The sequence below is a fragment of the Chanodichthys erythropterus genome, chromosome 17 (assembly GCF_024489055.1).
Source record: "Chanodichthys erythropterus isolate Z2021 chromosome 17, ASM2448905v1, whole genome shotgun sequence".
Taxonomy (NCBI): domain Eukaryota; kingdom Metazoa; phylum Chordata; class Actinopteri; order Cypriniformes; family Xenocyprididae; genus Chanodichthys; species Chanodichthys erythropterus.
In genome coordinates, this window is record NC_090237.1 from 28493555 (window position 1) to 28516855 (window position 23301).

Consider the following 23301-nt stretch of genomic DNA (forward strand, 5'->3'; position numbering starts at 1 on the left):
AAGGGTGAGTAAAGCTTGGGGTAATTTTCATTTGAAAGTGAACTAAAACCCTTTAAAGCGACAGAAGACAAAGCTTCAGTGTGTGCTAAGAACAAAAACAATATTATCATCCTCGTGTCAAGATCTTGTTTGGGAGTGTCGCAAACTACCTTGGATTCTTTATTCTTGCAGCCACAAACACGGCAGAACTTGCAGCGACGACAGCACCAGTTCTCCTTGTTTTCCTCCAGTGGACGCTCTGAAGGGTCCAAGCAGAAGCGATGGAAAGGCTCACAGCAGACTTGACAGTACAGCATCTGCACAACATAAGGTTGTCGTGATGACTAAAAAAATACATAGGATTTTCTTTTCAGGTTTTCACAATACCAGTGAAACTCACTTGGTTTTCCAACTAAAGGCATTTTTCATGTATCATCAGTTTCATGTATTCAAACATTTGGTGATGTGGCAAGATAAACGAAAATGAAGTTCAAAGAAAATATTGCTAAAGTTTTGCTGAAATGAAGATCACTCAGGACGTACCTCATGTTGGCCTTTACTGGCGCACAGCAGGCAGACGTACTGGGGCACGAGGGGTACAGATGTGAGGATGCTCAGACCTCCAGTCGCCCACACGCTCTGCACACTACAGTCCTCCTGTGGAAAGAAACACAGAGGAGTAAGTTACATTTTAGCACCACATAGTTCTGCTGCATGCTTTGATCATGCCCTGTTTACTACATAACAGAATCAGGTGCTGCCATCATGTGGAAAAATACTGCAGTGCTGACCTAAGAATATCTGTGAAGATTACAAATAAAACAGCACTTGATTTTTATACTCAGGTTTTGTAAAGGAATATCCACCTTATTCCTAAGCCTCATGATGCTTTGTGCAAAATATGGTTGTAACTTCCGTTAAAGGCACACTATGTAGTTTTTGCCTCAAGTGGCCGCTTATTTAAAACAAAAGGCATAGCTTGATGACGCCTTGATTTCATGGAACCATGATGGGTGTTGTCTTCACGTCTACAGCTGGTGGAAAAGAATCCGACGAGACTTGGGCAGAAATCATATTCATGGATGAGCCAATGTATTTAAGATTTATTAACATTACTGTAGTATGACACAGGGTGTGGTTGAAAGCACACAGACACAGTCTGTGTCCTGGTTAAAATTGCTTATTTCTCTGGATTTAAACATTCTTGGAAACATTTGGGATAATGTGAGCACATAATTAACACTTTCAATTTCCAGAAAGCTACTAAAGACATACTGAAAACAGTTTTTACTTTTTGCGTGCCAAAAAACAAAAGACAAAATAACGAATTTATTCAACAATATTTTAAAAACACTGCTTCATGAAGCTTCGAAGCTTTACGAATTTTTTGTTTCGAATCAGTGGTTCGGATCGCGTATCAAACTGCCAAAGTCATGTAAACTATTGAAATTTCGAAACACTTATAATGTAACAAAGTCTTATTTACGGAAATCACGTGACTTTGGTTCTCCAAACCACTGATTCGAAACAAAAGATTCATAAAGCTTCAAAGCAGTTTTGAAATCGGCCATCACTAGATTTCGTTGAATAAAGTCGTTATTTTGTTTTTTGGCACACAAAAAGTATTCTCGTCGCTTCATAATATTAAGGTTGAACCACTGTAGTCACATGATCTGTTTTAAATGTTTTTAGTAGCTTTTTGGGCATCCGAAAGTGTTGATTATCTCGCTGCCAATAGAGGACTCACTGAACCATCGGATTTAATTAAAAATATCTTAATTTGTGTTCCGAAGATGAACAATGGTCGACATTAGAGTAATTAATGACATAATTTTCATTTTTGGTTGAACTAACCCTTTAAGCTGTAAACAATCGGTGAAAGCCTCGCTCTATGAACTAAAACCCTTTAATAACCTAACCAGGGGTCGACAATACGGACTGCCCAATGGCCTGGGGCCAGTGTGAACGATGCTCGGGACAGTAGACGGAATGGTCACTTGCCCGATATCGATATATATCGTCTATGATATCGTAATTGTTGATTTAACGATCTGATATTATCGAGTATGTCCCTCACTTTTACAAAAAAACAAACAAAAACACACTCATTCAGTGCACGCGTGCACTACGTGGTCTAGTAGGTTAGACTAGTGCGCGTGCATATTTAGATGCACGCATTCACTGCGTGATTTAGTCTATTAAAATGCCCCAGAATGCAAGATATGGGGCAAAAACGCCCCTGTATATATTTCATATTTATACAATATAATATAGTTAACCAATATTAAACAAAGAGCGCCGTTTTTCTCCATATAGTTGTTAGAGTATAAATAAAATCTGTAAAATTTTAAAGCTCAAAGTTCAATGCCAAGCGAGATATTTTATTTAACAGAAGTCGCCTACATCGAACGGCCAGTTTGGACTACATCCCTCTACTTCCTTCTTTAATGACGTCACTAAATAAGTTTTTTGACTAACCTCCGCCCACAGAAATACACAAGAGTTGCGTTTGTAGAGTGTGTTTGTCGCCATGTCACCTTTATTTGGCCTTCCCAGGGACGCTGTACTTAGAGATCAATGGTTACAATTTATGTTTAACTTGGTTCCCGAAAATTATAATTGTGGTATCCTTACTGCAATAGTTAATGTTGGACTGCAGTGCACATAATGGCCACAAGAGGGGACTATGTTTATGTATATGGCTGCTTTCCGTATGAGGTACTCTTCTGAGTGAGTGCTAACGTTGTACATTTTCTGTCGCTGCTTGTAGAGATTAAAGAGTTCAGTCTCTCGGGAATTATTGTCTTTTGTGTTCATTCGGCACAACACCACAATAATCCACATGTAAAACTATGTGCAGCACACGTTATGGAAAGAGGCGTGACCTTTCCGGGCAAGGAGCGCTAAGCTGCTGTCGAATCACAACACAGGAACCGCTGGCACAATCAGAACTCGTTACGTATTTCTGAAGGAGGGACTTCATAGAACAAGGAAGTCATCAGCCCGTTTTTATGACAGTGGAAACAGCGGTATACATATAAGTAAATTATGTGAAAAATACTGTGTTTTTACACGCGAAACATGAACCTGTTATATTGCACACTATAAACACAATCAAAGCTTCAAAAAAACACGAAAAACGGGACCTTTAAAGTAACTGCCCTTGACTGATTAACTTAAATAAAGTTGAATCTATTCTATAGTCATATATTTATACATTAGATTACAATTTCTGTACCTGAAAATCTCCTGTTTAAACCTACATGAAAAACTTGAAAAGCACCATTTCATTTATATGTTTGTTCTGTTGTATTTACTTGTGCTATTACTTGTAATTTGATTATTTGTCACTATTTTATTACTTACTGTTTATTTGTAGCAATATTTAAAATACAAGTTAATCTAGTAGCTTTTGGTGTTATAAACCTATTTATTGAGGTTAAATGTAACAAAGACAACGAAAACAATAACTATGCTTATTTTATAGGCCTATATGTATTATGTTTATGTTGTTTTATGTTATGTTATATATGTATTATGTTGCATATTTGCCTTTATCAAAAATGTTCATTAACAGCATTGCGATTCTTTGTGCATTCCAGTGAATTATTAATGGGATATAAGGTAAATTACATCTGGAGAGTAGACCACAAATGAGCAGTATACGTTGTCCTTTTTCATATTATTATAGCAGAATGCAAATGGAAAAATGAATGCAGCGACTAAAAAGAGCTCTTGCCATAGATATTTTTGTTAAAACGTCACATTAAAATAACAATCATGATGTCACTTGAAGGAAAATTGACAGCTCGTTCAGTAAAACTGATTTGAAATGATTTGTTTCAGTCTTTTTGAATTGGAAGTTCCCCAAACTGGAAGTGCCACCCACAATTCAAAACACAGTAGGCTCATCAAGAATACGGTGGATGGATATCTACCTTAAAATCAACACGGATCTTATGCGTGGGTTCTGCAGGCTCCTGTTCCCTCTCTGCGAAACCATTGGCGAGGGCTGCAAGGACACTGGGTGGCGTCTGTTCCTGAGGGCTCTGCAAACAAAGGAACAATGGAAGTTGCTTTCGATGACATTTTGGCTGAATGAGGACAGGACTCTTTGAGAAAGTTCATCGATATCAGCAACATGAATACCTTCTCAACTTTCCGTTTGATGGGAGGAACCTTGTGGAAGCCGGGTCGGCGATGGCGCACTCCCTCGTCAAAAGCGTCACCAATAAAGTCGTCAAATGACACATAATCTGTGGTGCATTTCATATAAACAGAACTGTGACTTTCAGAGCAATAATGCAAGTAAATAATTGTGAAACAAATGAGATTCTGGTTTCAATTCCACTTTTTAAATAAACGGAACCAGTTATGAATAAAATCGTTTGTAGACTCCTGATCACTAAGGTCTAACCTGAGTTGCGAGAGCCAGGAGTTCTCCTGCGAGCTGGGGAGGTGGAATTTGAAGCTCCTATCCAGTCAAAATCAGAGTCATAATCCAACAGGTCACAGTAGGAACGTGGTTTTACGTGTCGCCGCGGCTGCTTCCGCACAGATGGACTGTCGCCTAGAGAGGTTGGAAACGTCCGGCTGATTCCATCGCCGCCCTCACATTCCTCATTACTTGAATAACCCACACTTATCGAGGAGCGCCGCTTCTTTCCATGCCCTGAAAATGATTTTTTACCAGCCATTTATACCAGACATACAGAGAAAATACACACAGCACTTCATTTTGTATGCTGGCTTTCACTCTAAAACATGTTCTTACCCTTTTGAAGCTTGCCACTTAGCCTCAAGGCCTTCCTTTCTTCAACCTGATCACATCTCTTGTATCTTTAAAAAAATAAATTAAATAATAATAAGAAAGAGTGATTTAATTTGGACAGGACTGCGTTGATTCCAAGTTTGAAAAATATGAGGACCTTGAATCAGACAAAAGCAAGAAAATTGTTGCAGAAAATTTAATTAAAGCACAACATTTTGTACAGGTCAAAAACTAACAAAATAAAACACATGGGTTTGAAAACATCATTTTCAAGATGGTTCCCTGTACATTAGGCGACAAAAATGGACACTTAATGGAAATTTATTTTGTGCATCAATTAGAATGGTTACATTTGTATACACCTTGATTACTGCAACGATTAATAACTGCATTTTTTTTTGTCAAGTAACTTGGCATTTCCTTTGAACACATTTTTACCTTTATGCATTGAGGTTGTTGACAATGTTGTAATTTTTAAACTAAAACAATTAGAAAGAGTTTTTTGTGAATTGGAATTAAGCTGAAATAAAATAAAATATAAATATAAGATGAAAAACTTAAACTTGCCAAAGCAACCTAAATGAAAATTATAAATGTTGCCTTGGATATTAACTGAACTTTCTGTACTAAAACTGAAATTAAAATAAGTTAAAGCAAAGCAGACATAAAAAAGCACATTTTCAACTAATTTGAAAACTAAATATATATAAAGCTCATTTTAAATATTTATACTATAATAGCATTTAATACATTCTAAAATAAAACTGATTGTTGTAAAAAGTAATTATTTTTCCTTTTAAAACTGTAGTTTTTTTATAAATATTAATAGTTACAAAATGTAAAGGGTCCTACTTTAAAGATGCATTATGTAATATTGACAGCTAGTGTTTGAAATGGGTACTGCAGTCCAAATTCAAAATATTGGAGGGTGTTGGTTCCCCCATAGGTTGCCAGATTGAGGACACACAACAGGAGAGCAACTGACAATGGAAGGTGAAGAGCCTTAAACTGTTGATCAGCTAACGTATATGCATTTAAATTTGGTCAGTTTTTTAGATGGCTTCTGAGGCTTTTTAGGTCAGGTAGAATCTGCAATCTCTGACCCAGTTTGTTTACTGGCTTCCAGGTTTTTAACCTTTAGTAGTCAAAAAAATTACATACAGTACTTTTAAAGGATTAGTTCACTTTTATATCCATATCCAAATATCCATATGCAACAAGTTATGAAGTAATACATCTAGCGTCCGCCAGAACACCTTCTGTATTCAAATTATGAAAAAACAAAAAACAGAGCTGACATAGCGTAAGCTTTTTGAACTGCAAGTTTTACAGTTGAATATAGAAGGCGGTCTGGCAGAAGCTAGATATTTTACTTCATAACTTGTTAAATATGGATCTTTTTTGTTACACAAACCATAGCTTCGCTTCAAAAGGCCTCTGTTAACAACCCGAAGCCGTGTGGAATATGTTTATGATGGATGGATATAGATGGAGAAACTTTCTTCAGCTCATACCTGTTGATCCTCGCTCACTGCCATAATAAAGCTTGGATGAATCAGGATAGTTTTTAATATTTCTCTGATTGTGTTCATCAAAAAGAAGAAAGTCATATACACCTAAGATGGCTTGAAGGTGAGTAAATCTTGGGGTAATTTTCATTTGAAAGTGAACTAATCCTTTAATGTAAAGAGGGGAAAAAAAGCTGTTTTCTCCAATGAACTACAGTGCCTGAAAGGACTATAATTTGAACTGAGTGTCAAGTAGTCTGGGTAAAATAACATGAACTAGCATACTTACACACAGCACTGGCGTTTTGTGTTGGGGCCACCAAACTTGGGTTTGTCCAAGCAGTTGATGCACCTGCCACAGTCCTCCTCATGCAGGCAACCTTTACACTCCCCACACCGTCGGGACCGGTTCCCAAAAAAATGAGATCTACCACGCCGAAACTTTGGTGTCCTGTGTTCTTGTAATACAGGGCTTTCAGGGTCAGAGTGAGACTCGACTCCTACAACAGTGACAGAAAATGTCAAAACACAGCCTTGATACATAATTAACAAAAGGTATCAGATACTGTTATCAAATTTGCGTTAGTTAACTGCCATGTTGTCTAACTTTTTAAGGCAAATACAATGCTGTCTAGTAGCTCACTAGGCTTTGGAACAGATCATAAATGTTTCATAAATCACATAAGGTATGCTCTGAATATATAAACAGCACATTATCAAGCATCATAAACTATCAATATTGTAGAAAATACTGGTAGAAACATCTAAAATAATGATTTTACTAGCAAAACTTTCACTAACTGAGGTATATTATGGGATCCTCTCTAGGGGTCTAGGGTTTATTCTTCAAGTGATGGTACCTTTTTCTGCAGGTGAAGGGGATATGTCCGATCTCTCGTGCAGGGGAAGCGCACTAAGTCGAGGGATGTCGTCGGGGATCATGGCACGAGGCTGACCCAAAACCACAGCTGCAGCTCTGCATACGTGTTTAATGCGAGGCCCCCCTCTAGCAGGTTCCTTGTGGAGAGATTTGGAAAGTATAGAAACAAATGCACTGAACAAATTCTGTTCTATCGCACTGATTTGACTGGCATCATATTTGCCAAATTGATGTCGATCACAATTAGTGTGTGCACATATTTAGTATGTGACAACCTAGTCACCTACAGACCTAGTAAAATCTTAAAAGAACATGAACAGAATTGCTGACTGAATTTCTATCATATTTTTGGTACCAATGCAAAGTATAATGAGGTAAAATAAAAATAAAATGGATTCTAGTGCATTTACTGAAACTGTTCATTCAGTAGAATTATTTTTTGATCTCGTTAAAAAAAAAAAAAAAGGAAAAACCTGATACCTGCTCTGGAGAAGCATCAGTCTTGTTGGGACAGGCATTTTCAAGCCGTTCTTTCGGTTTGCGTCTCTGTCTCTTTGTTGCAGTAATTCTACCCTCTGGCAAAAGCTACCAAAGTGTGAAAACAGATTAAAACAACATTGGTATCACTTTATTTTACAGTCCTGCTCCCAAGTACATACAATGTACTTATTACATGTATTACAATAACAGGGTAATAACTAGGTACTAACCCTGTTAAATGAATTACGTTATGATAAACAAATATAAAAAAAAGAGAAAAAGAGAAAGTAGCAAGAAATCTACATGTCTAAAAACATTAAGTACAAAAGTTACAAATAATTCAAAGAATTGATTTAAGGCTTTAAAATAATTTAGGTTTTTTTTTCTTATTTTTTTAATGTATACAAGTAGTGACCTATTTCTATTTTTGAATGAGTAAAATTATTTTTTCCCCCCATTTACATTTTTGGATAAAGAAGTTTCCATATATAATGAGTAAATTTAAAATATACCAAATTTTGAAGTCACCAGTATATCAAAAAAAAAAAAAAAAAAAAAAAAAAAATCATCTTTTACTTTGAGTTGTAATTCAATGTTAGTACTATTTTTCTCAAACAAAGCCAGATCACACCAAAATATTTCTATATAAATTTATACAATCGATCATACACACATTTCAGGTCAATATCTTTGCAAAACTTTCCAATTACCTGTTTTACAGGATAAATACGATGAACAGATATATGGACTTACCCCAGATGATTTCAGCTGTTTCTGCTGATCTATTTTGATGAGCTGAACCTTGGCTTTCTTGAGGAGGTTAAACATGCGCTTGTTGGCTCCTGTAAGACGAGGGCGCGGGGTGGTAGTTTTCTCCTCAGTGTCAACGGCATGTTTCTGAGTGTCCTCAGAAACTAGTTCTTCTGATTCTGTGAGATGCATCTTATCAAAGTCTGAGAATAATAAAAAAAAAAATGGCTGGACACGTTAAGACCAAAATACTGTCAAGTACTACTTTTAACAAGCCTTGAATTTAACATGAAATGGTATTATTTGACATAAAATACTCAATGGTTGTAGAAAACATTATTACACAAACTGCATTAATTCCAGTGTAGATTAATCGGAACATTTTGGAAAGACAAATTATTTGGAAAAATGTGAACTGATGATTCATTTATAACGAGACCAGGAACATGTATTACAAGATTCCATTCTGATTTCGAGTGTACTTTGAAACGGTCAACATTTATTTCATAATTAAAGGTTTAGATGAATAAAATCTTTGCCTACCTTTGCATTTATTGGGAAGAGAGATGTCTGTATGAATGGAAAACTCATCTGGCAGGTCATCCTCTTGGATGTCTTTTGCCTGGTGTTGTGCCAGCAACTTGGCACTCAGAGCTCGGACACAGATGGAGACTTTGCGAACAACCCCAGGGGTGTTGAGATCCTCAATCTTGAGTTTTGCTTTTTCCTTCTTCATGTCTCTGAGAGACTTTATTAGACTGGCCCCTTCTTCCAACTCCTTCTTCTGTGTCTTGGCAGGGGATGATTCAACTTTGCCTACTTTGTCCTTTGGGGTCTTTTTACGCCTTGAGAGGCTCTGTTTGAGTTTAAGCTTTTTGTATAACCTAAATTTTGATGTTTGCGCTTTGAATTTAGTGGATTTTTTCTTCTTTTGGACGGGATCGATAAACGGGTCCACTGTAAAATCTTTGGCAGATAGCAAGGTCTCCAACTCCTTGTCAAGATCTTCATCGAAGGTATACACATCGTCACTGGCCGGCTCCAGCACTCCCCATTTGAAACCTGGATCTCTGAGCAGCGATCGCCTTTTCCCAGGCTGCTTCTCCTCACTGAAGATCTCAGCGTCATCAGGTGATTTAGGTTTTGATTCCCATGTGGAAGACAAATCAAGATCAGTTTCACTCACTTCATCTTCATCCTGAGACTGAAGGGATCCAGGTTCACCGCTTTCATTGGGATCAGGTTTCTTTGATTTTGTTTGCAGACCAAGCTTCTTTTGGGAGTTCTTGCGAGGAAGATCTGACATACCAAGATCATCCATGAACCTCTTTGGCGTTTTGATAACCCGAGAGGATCGGGCACTAACAACTGGCATTATGAAATGTCTGATGGTTTTCACAAACTTCGTTTTGCTGCGTTGGATGTCTTGATCTTGGTCCATTTTCACATTCAGAGAATCCTTTTCTGCCTGATCGGAAAGTTGATCTCCGCTGGTGTTCTCAACCTGCTTGGATAAGAGCTTAGCTTTTTTGCGTCTACCCTCTAATGACTGAAGACTTGAAATCTGTTTCCTCTTGTACTTTGTTGAGAATATACCAACTAGTTTAGACTCTCCTACTTCAGACCCCGTTATTGGTGGGCAATCATCACTAACCTCAACCAACTTCTTCTTTTGCAGTTTTGGATTTCTTATTCGCCGTCCAATCAAAGACTTTCTTCTACGTTTGACCCGTTTTATTTGCCTGTGTGAGGGACGTGGTACCTGTGGGTGATCTCTCACGGAAGGCTCTAAAACTAGAACCTCTTCAGGTTCAATTGATGTGGTCTCAAGTTTTATCTCTGGCTGGGGTTCTGTCCCAAGATAAGGACTGGTTGGAGGCAATTCAACAGTTTGTTCGATGACCTGAGATTCGGCTGCTTCAGGTAATGGTTCTGCAGCTGGTGGAATGGACCTTTTACCTTTTTTCTGCTTAACTTCACTTAAATGCTTTTTTGGTTTGGATTCTACAGGTGCTGGCACTGCTGCTGGAGATACTGGCGATTCCTCCACCTGAGATTCGGTTTCAGTTGCAATTTCAGAAGCAGGGTTTTCTTGAGATGCACTCAATTTGCACTTTCGCCTGCACTTTCTTCTGTAAATTGTCCAGTGATTGCGTCTTGTACGTTTCTTTCGAGCAGTGTTTTGACATAGCTTGTTCCTTAAATTGGGGGCAGGGGTGGTAGCAGTAATTTCCAACACATTCTCACCCTTTTCTGAATGCTGATGGTCTTCAACTTTTGCAGGTTCTTTTGTTTCAGGTGAAGTTGTAACTTGCTGAATTAAAAAGGACTGCTTTAGACTGTTGTTTTTACCTGGTGAGGAGACAACTTTGATTTGAAGTGGTGGAACAGTATCATTACTGATGAGATCTTCAGGGTCCGTCTGAGTGGCCTCATCTGGATGTGCTTCAGTTGCAATTGACTCTGACCTTTCAAGAACCTCCTCTTTTTCCTTTTCTAAGGTCTCCTCACCCTTCTCAATGGCCACTGGGTTCTCTGGGCTTTTGGGAAATACATCACTGGCAGTGTTCTCTTTGTTTTGCGACTCCTGCAAAGAGCTAGCTTCCAAGGTATTTGAAGAAGTGGATGTGGATTCTGCTTCTGTAGAAACATCTACTTCCTCATCACATTTAGAAGGAGGCTCTGCCTCTGTGCTGGGGCTTTCGTCTGCTTTGCTCTCTTGGACTTGAGAATCTTGGGGTTTGATTTCTTGCATTTTGTTGAGGTCATCTTGGACTTGGGAAGTTTTGCTTTCTTGGGTTTTGCTTGGATTCTCTTGGATGCGAGCATCTTTGCTTTTGCTTTTCACGAGTGTAAGAGTCCACACAAACTTGCAGCGTTTCTTGCAAGACCGGGCTTTGGGGTTTCGTATTCTGGTTAGTTTCAAACCTGGAATTCCGACAAAATCATTGTCAAAAGCTTTTTGAGAATCATCAGCTGAGTGGCCAAGATCTTTTGCTGATGGTGAATGAGGCTCCTGATTCCTTTCAGATTCTTTACGATTCTTCTTCTTCTTTTTCTTTTTTTTCTTCTTTGAAGGTGACTTGGATTCATCAATTGTTGAGACCTCCAACAGCGACTCTGCTAAACTCTGGTTTCCAGATTCCTGTGGAACATTTGAGGACCTTCTGTGTTGTCTCCTAATCACAAGCTTATTTACCTCAGATGCCTCTTGTGCTGACTTATCATCGGGTGTTGGCTCCTTACTTTCATTGGGAGGTGGATTTTGAGACCTTCGGGTTGATTTCCTCAGCTTCAGTTTTTGGTCATTGGTCTCATTTTTAGGATCTGTTTGTGGAGTGGATTCTAATTTCTTGTCAGCAGATCTTCCTCGCCTTCTAGTACAAACCTCCTGCTTTGCCTCAACAGCACTGCATTCACTGGCTGGTAAGTTTCTCTTTAATTTCACATGAGCATTTGAGATTTGGGAACACTGACTCTCTGTAACTTCAGATTTGATTTCTTTCTGTTTTTTACCAGATTTACGTTGGACTGTAACTACTGTCTTTTTGGCCACCAACTTGATTGTGATCCTTGGAGTTGATTGGGTCTCCTGTTTTGTTGACCCCCTTTTCCTCCTGGTGAGCTTCTCTGATCCTCCATCACCACCACCACCACCACCATCATCATCTACTGATGTGTCCTTTAGAGACTCTTGACTGTGTAGTTGCTGAACAGAACCTGAATCATTTTGAGGATCTTTTGAACCTGTGCTTTCCACTAAAGGAGAGACTGGAAGAGCCAGCCTTTGACGTATCCTCCTTGACTTTGCTGAAGCACGATCACCTGAAACAGACCATTCAAGATGGAATTAAGTTCATCTACAATTTAATTATATTCATTCCACAGTGGTAAATTACAGTCAAGTGATTCAAACATGTAAGTCACAAGCTCCAGTGACAATCAAGTGGAGACTGAAATAATAACATGTATCTTTTGAATGAGCTATGCCAACACTGTTTGTTCTGGAGTCCTTGAAGTGATGCTCTATTGTACAAGATGAAAAATTACTAAAATGACTGTTTTTTTTGTTTTTTGTTTTTTTATACTTAAAATGTATGGGATAATTTTAAGGTAAAAAGCTATACACACACACAGACTTTGAGATTTTCTGAATTATTTGCATTTGAAGCCACACTTACGTTTACATGGATTTCGTCCAGCCCGAACCGGGGCGCTCACATTTTCGTTTTGAACTTCAAACCCTTTGAATTCAGCTCCCTGAAAGTCAAAAAAATAGAAGCAAACTTAAACACATTTGAATTTAATGTGTAACTTGTTTCAAGTGTACATTTTACATGTTTGTTGTCTTTGCAATCCTCTGTTGGTTTACATCATTTACTGTGATATAGTACACATTACATAAATGCACTACAGTTCAAGTTTGGGGTCAGTAAGATGATTGAGATTTTTTAAAAGAAACAAATACTTTTATTCAGCAAGGGCGCATTAAATTGATCAAACATAACAGTAAAAAGCTGTTCTTTCTATTCAAAGAAAAAAAAAACATATCACGGTTTCAACACTGCGTTCAACACTGATAATAATAATAATAATAATAATAATAATAAAAAAATTGTTTCTTGAGCAGCAAATCAGCATTTAAAAATGATTTCTGAAGGATCATGTGGACAGTGTAGACTGAAATAATGGCTGATGAACATTCAGGTTTGCTATCAAAAGAATAAAGTAAAATAGAAATTGGTTATTTTAAATTGTTACTGTTTTACTGTATTTTTGATCAAATAAGTGCAGCATTGGTGAGCGTAAAAGACTTCTTTCAAAAACATAAAAAAAAAATCTTACAGAGCTCAAACTTTTTAACGGTAATGTAAATGAAAATATCAGTAAAAAAAAAAAAAGATATTCAAATGTATAAATTTGCATATTTTTCAAAATGTTACTGAGGCTTTAAAACAGGTAGCCTAGTACATATTTTTAAGAGACCACTGCACATATATACCTTTTTTAGATGTCATTCATAAAGGCTTTGTGACACTTTTCTGCATAAATGAGCATCATATGATAGGTTAATGTCTCATTTAAGATTCATCTGGTCAATAATGTACTGAATATAAACAGAAACCTACAACAAAGTAATGCAATTTCTGTGTTTGACAAAGATTTAAGGCCTTATTAGAATTAGGCCGTACAAATGTTAAAACACTGAACTGTACTGCACACTTCACAGAACACTGTTCCTGCTCAAAAACAAAGAACGAACTGAACTGAAACAACTCCACTATTCTGTTGTGTGAAACAACGCAACTGGAACAACTTCGCTGTTAACCACCCTAGTGAACTTAAAAATAACTGATTAATTATTTAGTATTAAGAAAAAGCCCTCAGGTAAAGTACCGTTAACTTATACATAATCTCTGTCATTTTAACATCGATTTGAAACATAAAGAATGTGTTTTGATAAGTTTACATGCATGATTAAATACTCTATGCTGACCAATATCACATCCTATACACAATGTTACAACAGACGGCATGTTAGCAGACAGTGACCCTGCAAACTTGTAAAATCCACACACATAGCTTCAAGTTTACAGAAGCTGTTAACCGAAAAACGAAACTGTAAACTTCACAGAAGCTAATACACAGACAATGGCCCTGTATCTATTTTTATATGAGGCAAGTGTTAGAGCGTCTTCAAGCCTTCAAAGTCCACAAAACTTTGACCTTGATCATTATTATTTTTTTTTTTTTTCATTTCAGTTGCATCGCATGTTTCTGCTCAGAGAACACAACACAAGTAACCATAGCACATTTCCATGCCAATGATACATGACGCATCGGTGAAACAAGTGCACCAGGAAGAAAAAGCTGCATACAGGATTCCCACGCCTTTTGACCAGTGAATTCATATGACTTCTCTTACAGCTCAAGATTACAGGATAAGGACTTTAAAAAAAAATATTCATACAGTGCACTCACAAAGTGCAGTTTCTGGCTAATGAAATATTTTAAAAATGACAAGCACAACTATTAAAACTAGTACACATATTTTTCCATGACTTTAACAGGTGTGCATATCACAGTTTTACAAATCATAAGTCGTCCAGGTTTTTCCATTATCGTGGAAACCCTGTACATAAAACTGAGAGTGTCATAACACCACATGGTGTGCAATCAGTCAACATCAAATACATCAGTCAAATTAAACTGATAAACTGAAACGGTTACTACACTCTCATCAACCATGACTAGATCACACAAACTTTTTTAAAAAGTTCACGCTAAATTTTCAACATTTATGTTAATATGATATAGCTATATTTTTTTAAAAACATAACAGGTTTGTCAATTTTGTCAGTTATTTAGTAGCCTCGTGCACGAGGTCATGATGCTACAGAAAAAAAAAAACACCTACATTGCTAAAAATGTCCAGTTTTTAATAATCAGCTGTCTACTGTACAAAACCATAGTAACGTTTCAGATCGTCACCTGACACACCTAACCAAATATATATATGAATGTGTGATAAAGTTCACATCGGAACCGGACGACGATGTTATTATGAGAATTTATAGAATATTAAGGTCACGCTATACGATATACCACAACCAGGGAAGTGTTTTTAATAAAATATTATGCCTACTAAATTTAATAAAATATTATACCTAAAATGTACAAATACACTTATCTACAAATCTTATAACTAAAATTAGGCCTAAAAACTACAAATATTTCATCTAGAAATATTATAACTAAAATGTATATATATTAGGCCTCTGGACAATAAATATTTTTAAGCTTTTTTGGCCCAATTCTCCTGTGTGGACTTTTATGTTTTTTGATCTTGGAGTTATTTTTGGATCTACGCCCCATCAGAAGTTGTGTGTACGACTATTCCTTTAGACTGTGATCTGTCTGCTTTTCCAGTCTCCCTCCCTATACAGTCAAACCAAAATTTATTGAGACACCTTGAACACTTCATTTATTAATACAGTTTATTCACTATATAAAATATGACAAGAGTTAAACTGTGTCAGAAAACATTAATCTTCATTATTTTTGTCAGATAACACTGAAGCAAAACATGGTCAGGTCAAAGTGTCTGAATAATTTTTGGTTCCACATTTTTTTCAATTTTACTGTTAGTTCACTCTATGAAGAATATTTGGGTATAATATGTCACAGATTACCTTTATTTTGCTAACTATTTTGTAACTTGGGTAAAGTTGGTTTTATATTCGCACATTCGGACATCCGTATTCAATAGCCTTGTTAATCACACTACATTGGACATTCACAAGTAAATATGCCATTAAAACAATACTTGCCTATTTTGATCGACTGTGAAAGATTTTGTAAGTTGACAATCGTTGGTTGTCGCTGCTTAAAATTCGCAAACATGAATTTACTGCACATTTATTGGAAAGTCTGAATTTATCAGAAGTCTGAATGTGCGAATATAAAACCAACTTTACCCAAGTTATGGTGTCCTGCACCAACTAGTAAAAATATAGCAAAAATGATATCCAGTGTCTGAATAATTTTTGGTTTGACTGTATATTAGGCCTAGAATCTACAAATATTATAACTAAAATCTAAGTATTATAACTAAAATCTAAATATGCATTTACACCATTTGTTGCTAATACACAGGGGAATTTGGAAACACTGACTAGGGACTAATATGCATAATGTAAAAATAAGAAGCAAATGAAATAAAATAAATTCACTGAATTTTGTCTGACGTGTTAAGACAAATCACACAAAGCGCAAGTAACACACAGTAAAAGTTTGTGTCAGCTTTGCATTGACAAAGTCACTGTGTTCACCTATATATTCATTGACTGTAGTGGAATGACCTTATAAGCATCAAAGTAACATTGTTCTTCACTGCAGGTGATCCAGCACTGAATGAGCTCTTATCAGCAATCTGTCACAAGAATCAAGTCCAGCAAACTGGGTGTTGCAACTGGTGCATGCATAGGGGGGAAAAAAGACCATATGCATGTGCAAAGAAGATCAGCAAACGCATACAGTGGCGTTTATAAGCAACACCTACAGCTGTGTGAAATTAAATAAATAAAAAAATCAAACTGCATGATCTCTGACTCTCATTCTGCTATGAGCTACAATGCTACAGTTATTGCCCCCCTCCCCCTCCGTGTTTTAATGTAACGCTATACGGCAGTCAATGCGCTCGCGCTACTTGTATTCTTATTCCTTCCTATGAAACACGGTCACGCAAAGGCTAGCGCACACTGGTGCATTTGAATACGACAGTGAAAAACGACAGTTTGAGCCATGCACTCACCTCTTCGCTTCCACTCGAGCTGTATCCAGCCTCTCCCAGGCTCTTGTAGCTCGCCTCGAGCCCGAGAAGGCGCAAGTGAGACTGGTCCTCGTTCAGCGCGAGCACCAGGCAGGTGGGCCTCGGGCCTCCGTTGGAGGAGATCTCGTCTAGATCTGTCCCAGAGCGGCCGAGCTGCCATCGCTTCTCCGAACGCAAACGGCTCCGTGACGACCAAGGCCGACCGGGGAAGCGACCCCGCGCCGCGCCCATACCGCCTGCGCCCACAACGGCAGCCGCGGTTGCTGATCCGCATCCCGCTGCCGCCATCATCGCATCAACAACAACACCGATAGACAGAAACTCAGGCTGCGAGAAGAGGGAAAGCGCTGATGGGAGGGGGGTGGACGCGCGGTGCACTATGGGACGTGTAGGCTGGGAATGAAGCGTACTTCCACAACATCTGGACTGAACTGTCAAGACGAATATTGAATATACATTATATATACATTGATATATATATATATATATATATATATATATATATATATATATATATATATATATATATATATATATATATTCAATGCATATATATTATTTTTTATAATTTCAAAATGTATTATATAAAATTGGTTGTAAGTTTAATACATACAAACTGCATAATATATTTATAATTATTATTTCTTATTATTCGAATTTCACAATAAGCAGACTGTTCATGTACAGTTGCATTATTATGGTACAAAAATAACTAATATAGCGAGGGTTGCCAGGTTTTCACACCAAAACCCGCCTCAAAACTAGCCCAAACGCATTTCAAGGGGGGTCCCACAGTAAAAAATTGCGTTCCAGGGGTAAAATATGCATTTTTGGCGGGGATCCCTTGGTAAAATTTGCATTCCAGGGTCTAAATATCACGTCATTTGGGGTCAATTTAACCCACGGACATGAAAACAACCCATAACTGTGTAAAAGTAGCCCAATTCCGCGGGAAAACTGTGGACTTGGCAACACTGAATATAGCCTTATATTTAAATATTAAATACAATTTTAATATAGTATTGATTAAGATTATTATAGTAGGTATTTATTTACATCATTATTTATATCATTATTTGCTTTTCTGACTTGAAGACTTCGTTTTGTATTGTTTTGCGAATTTTTTTTCCGCAGTGGATTCATTAATACGCATCGGACTCAGTGTGCAAGGTCTCAGTGTGTGACGAATTTTTAGATTACGAAAAAAAGCATACGAAAATGTCGGACTCAGTGTGCAAAGGCAGTCCATTTTTTTGTTTTGTTTGTTTTTTTTTGGTCATTATTATTATTTTTTTTATTTTTGTCATTTTTTTGTCTTTTGAATTTGGGGTGAAATGCGACCCGGAGATGTTTTTTTGTGACATTCCCCAATTACGCTATTAGACCAAAGGGTTAAATACTGTACAACCCATGATGAATTCCAGTCACGCTCCTCACGCCTGTCCTAGAAAACTCCAATACCCATCATGCAACGCCGCAGAGTGACGTCACGTCATAGTTTTCATCAGGAAGCGGAACCATAAAAGTTGTTTCCCCCGCGCCTTTGTTGTGTTAAACCCTTCGTTTTCTCATCTGAGCTCGGCTGTTAAGGTATCCACCTAACTTTATTAAAACAAACGATCAGTTTAAGGATTTAGAGAAGACAGTCTGACGTATGCAATCGGTTATTGTTCGCTCGCAGTCCAGTAATGCTGTTTTGACTGAGGTGTAGGTTAGATGGATTTTCATCTAATTGCTGTGATTATTTTGACTGTTTTTCCAAGCAGTGTCCTTATTGTATTCTTGATTAGATGGTTTGATTATATGACAAAGCTGTGGCGATGCTTTAATGTATGAGGTTTCGCAGTAATCTCAATTTCCGTGTAGCTGTAGCAATCCTGTGAATCACTGTGTTATGGCAGTACTGTCTAGAGTAGGCAGATGGCAGCAATGTTTTAGGATATTGATCAGATATCGGTGGCTGGATTTATCAACAAACTCTTTTCTTCACAGAAAACACATCACCACAACAAATACCGACTCCACCATGAATCTTGAACGTATTCCCAATGAGGAGAAGCTTAGTCTCTGCAGAAGATACTATCTAGGTATGTTGTGACAAGGAGATATTATGACACCTTTCGATATGTTTTGTGTACAAGTGTTGTTGTTGTTTTCAATGCGCTAAATTTTTCCTCAGGTGGTTTTGCATTCCTCCCCTTTCTCTGGCTGGTTAATGTGATGTGGTTTTTCAAAGAGGCCTTTTTAAAACCTGCGTATACTGAACAACCACAGATCAAATCCTGTGAGTATGTGACAGAATGCATGTCATGAGTCACACTTTTTCACAAGACTTTGTGTTTACCACACTTTTGCGGGTGATATTCTTCCTTACAACTCTTCCCACAACCTGTTTTAAAATGTCTCTTTAAAAAAGTCTAAATTCAGATATTAAGTCTGATCTGCAAAAACCTTCAGAGGATACACATTGCAGAGACAAACAGGCCGATGGATGCTGTTCCCTCACTGGATTTCTTGAGCCGAGTTTGTGTAAACTCAAGTGTGTTTATATGCAAGATCGTGATACTTTTATGGGCATATTTTGGGTCCAGGAGTTACTTGTGTCCATCAATCGCTTGTATTAATGTAATGCTATATTTAAGCAATAAGGTTTAAGAAATAGTGTTGTATTTATTGTGAATATTGTTCTGCATTATGGGGAGCATTGTTGCTTTTATTGAACTACTATATAGTGAATAATAACTGATAAAATGTAATGCAAGTTGCCAAATGCATGTAAATAACACAATATTTCATTAAAACATTATTTTTAAAGCCAGCTGGGTTGGCCTTAATGGACAGTTTTGCAGTATATTACATAGGTGAATAGGTGATTTGCCTAATGGCTTTTATTAAATAATGTGCAAATATTTGTGCATATTTTTTATATGGAACTGTTTATTGAACCTTAAGACAAAATGTAAAACAAAACTAAAAAGGGTTTGCATATGTCTTATAGCATGATATATAGGAGGGAAAAAATACCCCCGAGGTCCAAACTGAGCAAAAATATGCAATTTGGCGCAGTTGTTGATATTTATATGGCCAAAAATTAAGATTCTGAAATTAAGATTCTTAACAGTATAGCAGACTATTTGCTTAAAATGCATATAAATATAGCTGTCACTCTATATCTCCCAATAATATGTCTTAGTAAGATCATATGATAAGCACCGATACTAAATTAATCTGCTGATAACAATAGCAGATTATTCAGAATGATATTCGATATACGGGGAACCCTCTCATTTGGTACACTATAATATTAGAGGTTACAATTAACATCAGAGGTATTGTATTTAGCTGCTATTTATCTTCAGATATAATAATTACACTCAAATCAAAACTGAAATGTTTGTATAAAACAATGTAGTTTTCATAAGCAAATCTTCATGGCAAATGTATTCAAACATACAATTAGCAGTAAATAAGCTCCTCTCTAGTGTTGTGTGTGTGTGTGTGTGTGTATATATACATATATATATACATACATACTGTACAGTCCAAAAGTTTGGAACCATTAAGATTTTTAATGTTTTTAAAAGAAGTTTCGTCTGCTCACCAAGGCTACATTTATTTAATTAAAAATACAGTAAAAACCGTAATATTGTGAAATATTATTACAATTTAAAATAACTGTTTTCTATTTGAATATATTTCACAAAGTAATTTATTCCTGTGATGCAAAGCTGAATTTTCGGCATCGTTACTCCAGTCTTCAGTGTCACATGATCCTTCAGAAATCATTCTAATATGCTGATTTGCTGCTCAATAAACATTTATGATTTTTTTCAATGTTGAGAACAGTTGTGTACTTTTTTTTCTTTTTTTTTCAGGATTCCTTGAATAGAGTTCTTTTGAACTTTATTCCTTGAATAAAGTTCAAAAGAACAGCATTTATCTGAAATACAAAGCTTCTGTAGCATTATACACTACCGTTCAAAAGTTTGGGGGCAGTAAGAATTTTTATTTTTTTTGAAAAGAAATTAAAGAAAGGAATACTTTTATTCAGCAAGGATGCATTAAATCAATCAAAAGTGGCAGTAAAGACATTTATAATGTTACAAAAGATTAGATTTCAGATAAACACTGTTCTTTTGATTCATCAAATAATCCTGAGAAAAATATTGTACACAAATATTTTGTACAATTGTACACATTAAATGTTTCTTGAGCAGCAGATCAGTATATTAGAATGATTTCTGAAGGATCATGTGACACTGAAGACTGGAGTAATGATGCTGAAAATTCAGCTTTGCATCACAGGAATAAATTACTTTGTCAAATATATTCAAATAGAAAACAGTTATTTTAAATTGTAATAATATTTCACAATATTACTGTTTTTTTACTGTATTTTTAATTAAATAAATGTAGCCTTGGTGAGCAGACGAAACTTCTTTTAAAAACATTAAAAATCTTAGTGGTTCCAAACTTTTGGACTGTACTGTATTTTATATATATATAATATACTGTGAACTGTGAAGACTGGACATTCCTGAGGTAAATGTGACGTTATGTGACATTATTCACTAACTGTTCTATTGATGTCTTTCCACGTTAAAACAAAGATTAAGTGATTACATGAGAAATGATACATTCCAGTAAGTTGTACTTTATCTTTCAACATACCTTTTGATGTTCATGCATTTTTTTAATATAGTATTTAATGTGGAAGAAAAGACACAGTCCGCGCTGCCGCTGAGGCGCTACAGCGATCTGTCACGTCGCATTTAAGAGCGTCAAAACGCCATTTGTATGAATTTCATGATAAAATGGACAGAATTTGAAAACTCAGACTTTGTTTTTTATCATAAGCAACAAAGCACAAAGGTCTTTGTGATCATTGGATGGGAGGCACTACAAATAACGTTTGATGTAGCAAAAAAAAAAAAAAAAAAAAACGCAGACCTGGCAACCCTGGCTTGAACTACGGGTGATTCATAGGGTCAAATAGAGCCTGTTTTAACGTCGCTATTTTTTAACTGTTAATGCGTTATTGTCGCGTTAACTAAATTCAACACAAGATTTTCTTCACATACAGTATAAGCTGCAGTCTGAACACGTTTTTCGCATCCTTTTGATTGACAGGATATAATCGGCCCTGCTCATTGGCTGTTTTTAAACAATCAATAGTGATAATAGCCTTTTTCGGCCGATACCATTTGTTGGCCGATACAGCGGTGCACCTCTAAGAAATATACAAATAAACATTCCTCAAAAACCTGTATCATATTTGATACTCATATTTGAAGATGATATATGGATATTCAAGTAAACTTAAGTTGCTTCAGTCCAGTGTTCATCTTGAAATATCACAAACATTATAAATATAATCGTTAAAGATTTCACAGCAAGAAGATACGTGAACCACGACCTGAATGTTTTTAGAATTACACTAAGAGGCCTTTTATGTGCTAAGAAAAAAAGTATAAATTGTCAATCAGTGGCCAGAAGGCATGTAGAAGATTATGTATTTTTTCAGCAGTTCATAATTTAGAGGCATATAAGATATGATATAGTAAGTTAAAAACAATTATCCATGACTAATAGAGTTCACAGCTCACTGTGCTGTCGTTGATGTGACTGGTGTATAAGCGTTTCAGTGTTTGACATCGAGGATGTAATGTATACCGCTTCTTCTGCCCTCGACAGATGTAAAGAAGTCAGCTCTGGGGCTCTTACTGTGGGTGGCCGTGCTGACGACATGGATCACCATATTCCAGCATTTCAGAGCCCGGTGGGGTGAGGTGGGAGATTACCTCTCCTTCACCATTCCACTCGGCTCAGCCTGATTAGACGGCGCTGCTTTACAATACCTCTGTTTTTTATTCACTCTGTTTTTCTCCTCCCATCGACATGATGCTACTTGGCTAATTTGACCACTGTTGTCGCATAGAAGATAAACTGGATCTGTCTGGGAGTTGTGGTATTTTGTGAACTGATGAAATCGTTTGTTGATTGAGTGAGATAATACCGACACGGATGCACCATGCTAAAGCGCAAGAGTTCATTTCCAGCACTACTACTACTATTATTACCTGTTCCTCCTCCTTTTTTTTTTTTTAGTTTTAGCTGAGATGTTTATTTTGTTATATTTGAGAACGCATTCATATTATCATCTCTGACCTCTGTCGATGCATTGAAAAGAATGTATGACAAAAATAATCTCTGGACCAGGCAGGTCCATCCAAAATAATGTCTTTGAACTGTATTTTGGCAGTTGATATGAAATGTAACTTTATTGTTCTCAAAGAAAAAGGCCATTTGTTTTGTTTTGTTTTTCAGCTATATTCTAATCATTTGTATGGACTGTAAGAACCACATATTTTGTCCATAAATTAAAATTTAGTTTTGCACAATTTTAAATAAAATATGAGAATATCCTGCAGTGTCATTGTCTTTATCGTGTATGAAATACAGAAATATATGAAAATATATAAAAACTATTTAAATATAAATATTGTAATGTTTTTTTTTTAATCTAGTGGTGAAAAGGGAGATTTTTTTAAAAATATGTTAAAATTTACTTTTTTTGTGTAGATGCAGCATATTGGATTCT

General features: G+C 36.5%; 2 protein-coding genes across 2 annotated transcripts in view; one reads left to right on the forward strand and one right to left on the reverse strand.

The window, feature by feature from the left end:
• kmt2bb (lysine (K)-specific methyltransferase 2Bb) overlaps nucleotides 1–23301 on the reverse strand; it is a 60667-nt gene that overhangs the window by 35620 nt on the left and 1746 nt on the right. Inside the window, exons 2-14 of the mRNA XM_067366351.1 lie at nucleotides 16683–17131; nucleotides 12550–12628; nucleotides 8912–12193; nucleotides 8372–8571; nucleotides 7619–7723; nucleotides 7119–7275; nucleotides 6548–6758; nucleotides 4754–4818; nucleotides 4397–4651; nucleotides 4129–4235; nucleotides 3918–4028; nucleotides 523–636; nucleotides 150–296 (exon numbers count right to left, since the gene is read on the reverse strand). Coding sequence (XP_067222452.1) covers nucleotides 150–296; nucleotides 523–636; nucleotides 3918–4028; nucleotides 4129–4235; nucleotides 4397–4651; nucleotides 4754–4818; nucleotides 6548–6758; nucleotides 7119–7275; nucleotides 7619–7723; nucleotides 8372–8571; nucleotides 8912–12193; nucleotides 12550–12628; nucleotides 16683–16991 — 5142 coding nt within the window. The 5' untranslated portion in view covers nucleotides 16992–17131. The remainder of the gene's footprint in view (nucleotides 1–149; nucleotides 297–522; nucleotides 637–3917; nucleotides 4029–4128; nucleotides 4236–4396; nucleotides 4652–4753; nucleotides 4819–6547; nucleotides 6759–7118; nucleotides 7276–7618; nucleotides 7724–8371; nucleotides 8572–8911; nucleotides 12194–12549; nucleotides 12629–16682; nucleotides 17132–23301) is intronic.
• On the forward strand, nucleotides 18028–23154 carry psenen (presenilin enhancer, gamma-secretase subunit). The gene is made up of 4 exons (XM_067366355.1): nucleotides 18028–18290; nucleotides 18693–18787; nucleotides 18880–18984; nucleotides 22395–23154. The coding sequence occupies exons 2-4, from the start codon at nucleotides 18727–18729 to the stop codon at nucleotides 22532–22534; spliced, it is 306 nt and encodes a 101-aa protein (XP_067222456.1). The 5' UTR covers nucleotides 18028–18290; nucleotides 18693–18726; the 3' UTR covers nucleotides 22535–23154.

Bases quoted from the DNA above. Each gene is read 5' to 3' on its own strand.
- psenen (XM_067366355.1), top strand. From the start codon at position 18,727: ATGAATCTTGAACGTATTCCCAATGAGGAGAAGCTTAGTCTCTGCAGA. The intron at 18,788-18,879 runs GTATGTTGTGAC...ATTTTTCCTCAG, and splicing joins CTGCAGAAGATACTATCTAG to GTGGTTTTGCATTCCTCCCC. The intron at 18,985-22,394 runs GTGAGTATGTGA...TGCCCTCGACAG, and splicing joins ACAACCACAGATCAAATCCT to ATGTAAAGAAGTCAGCTCTG.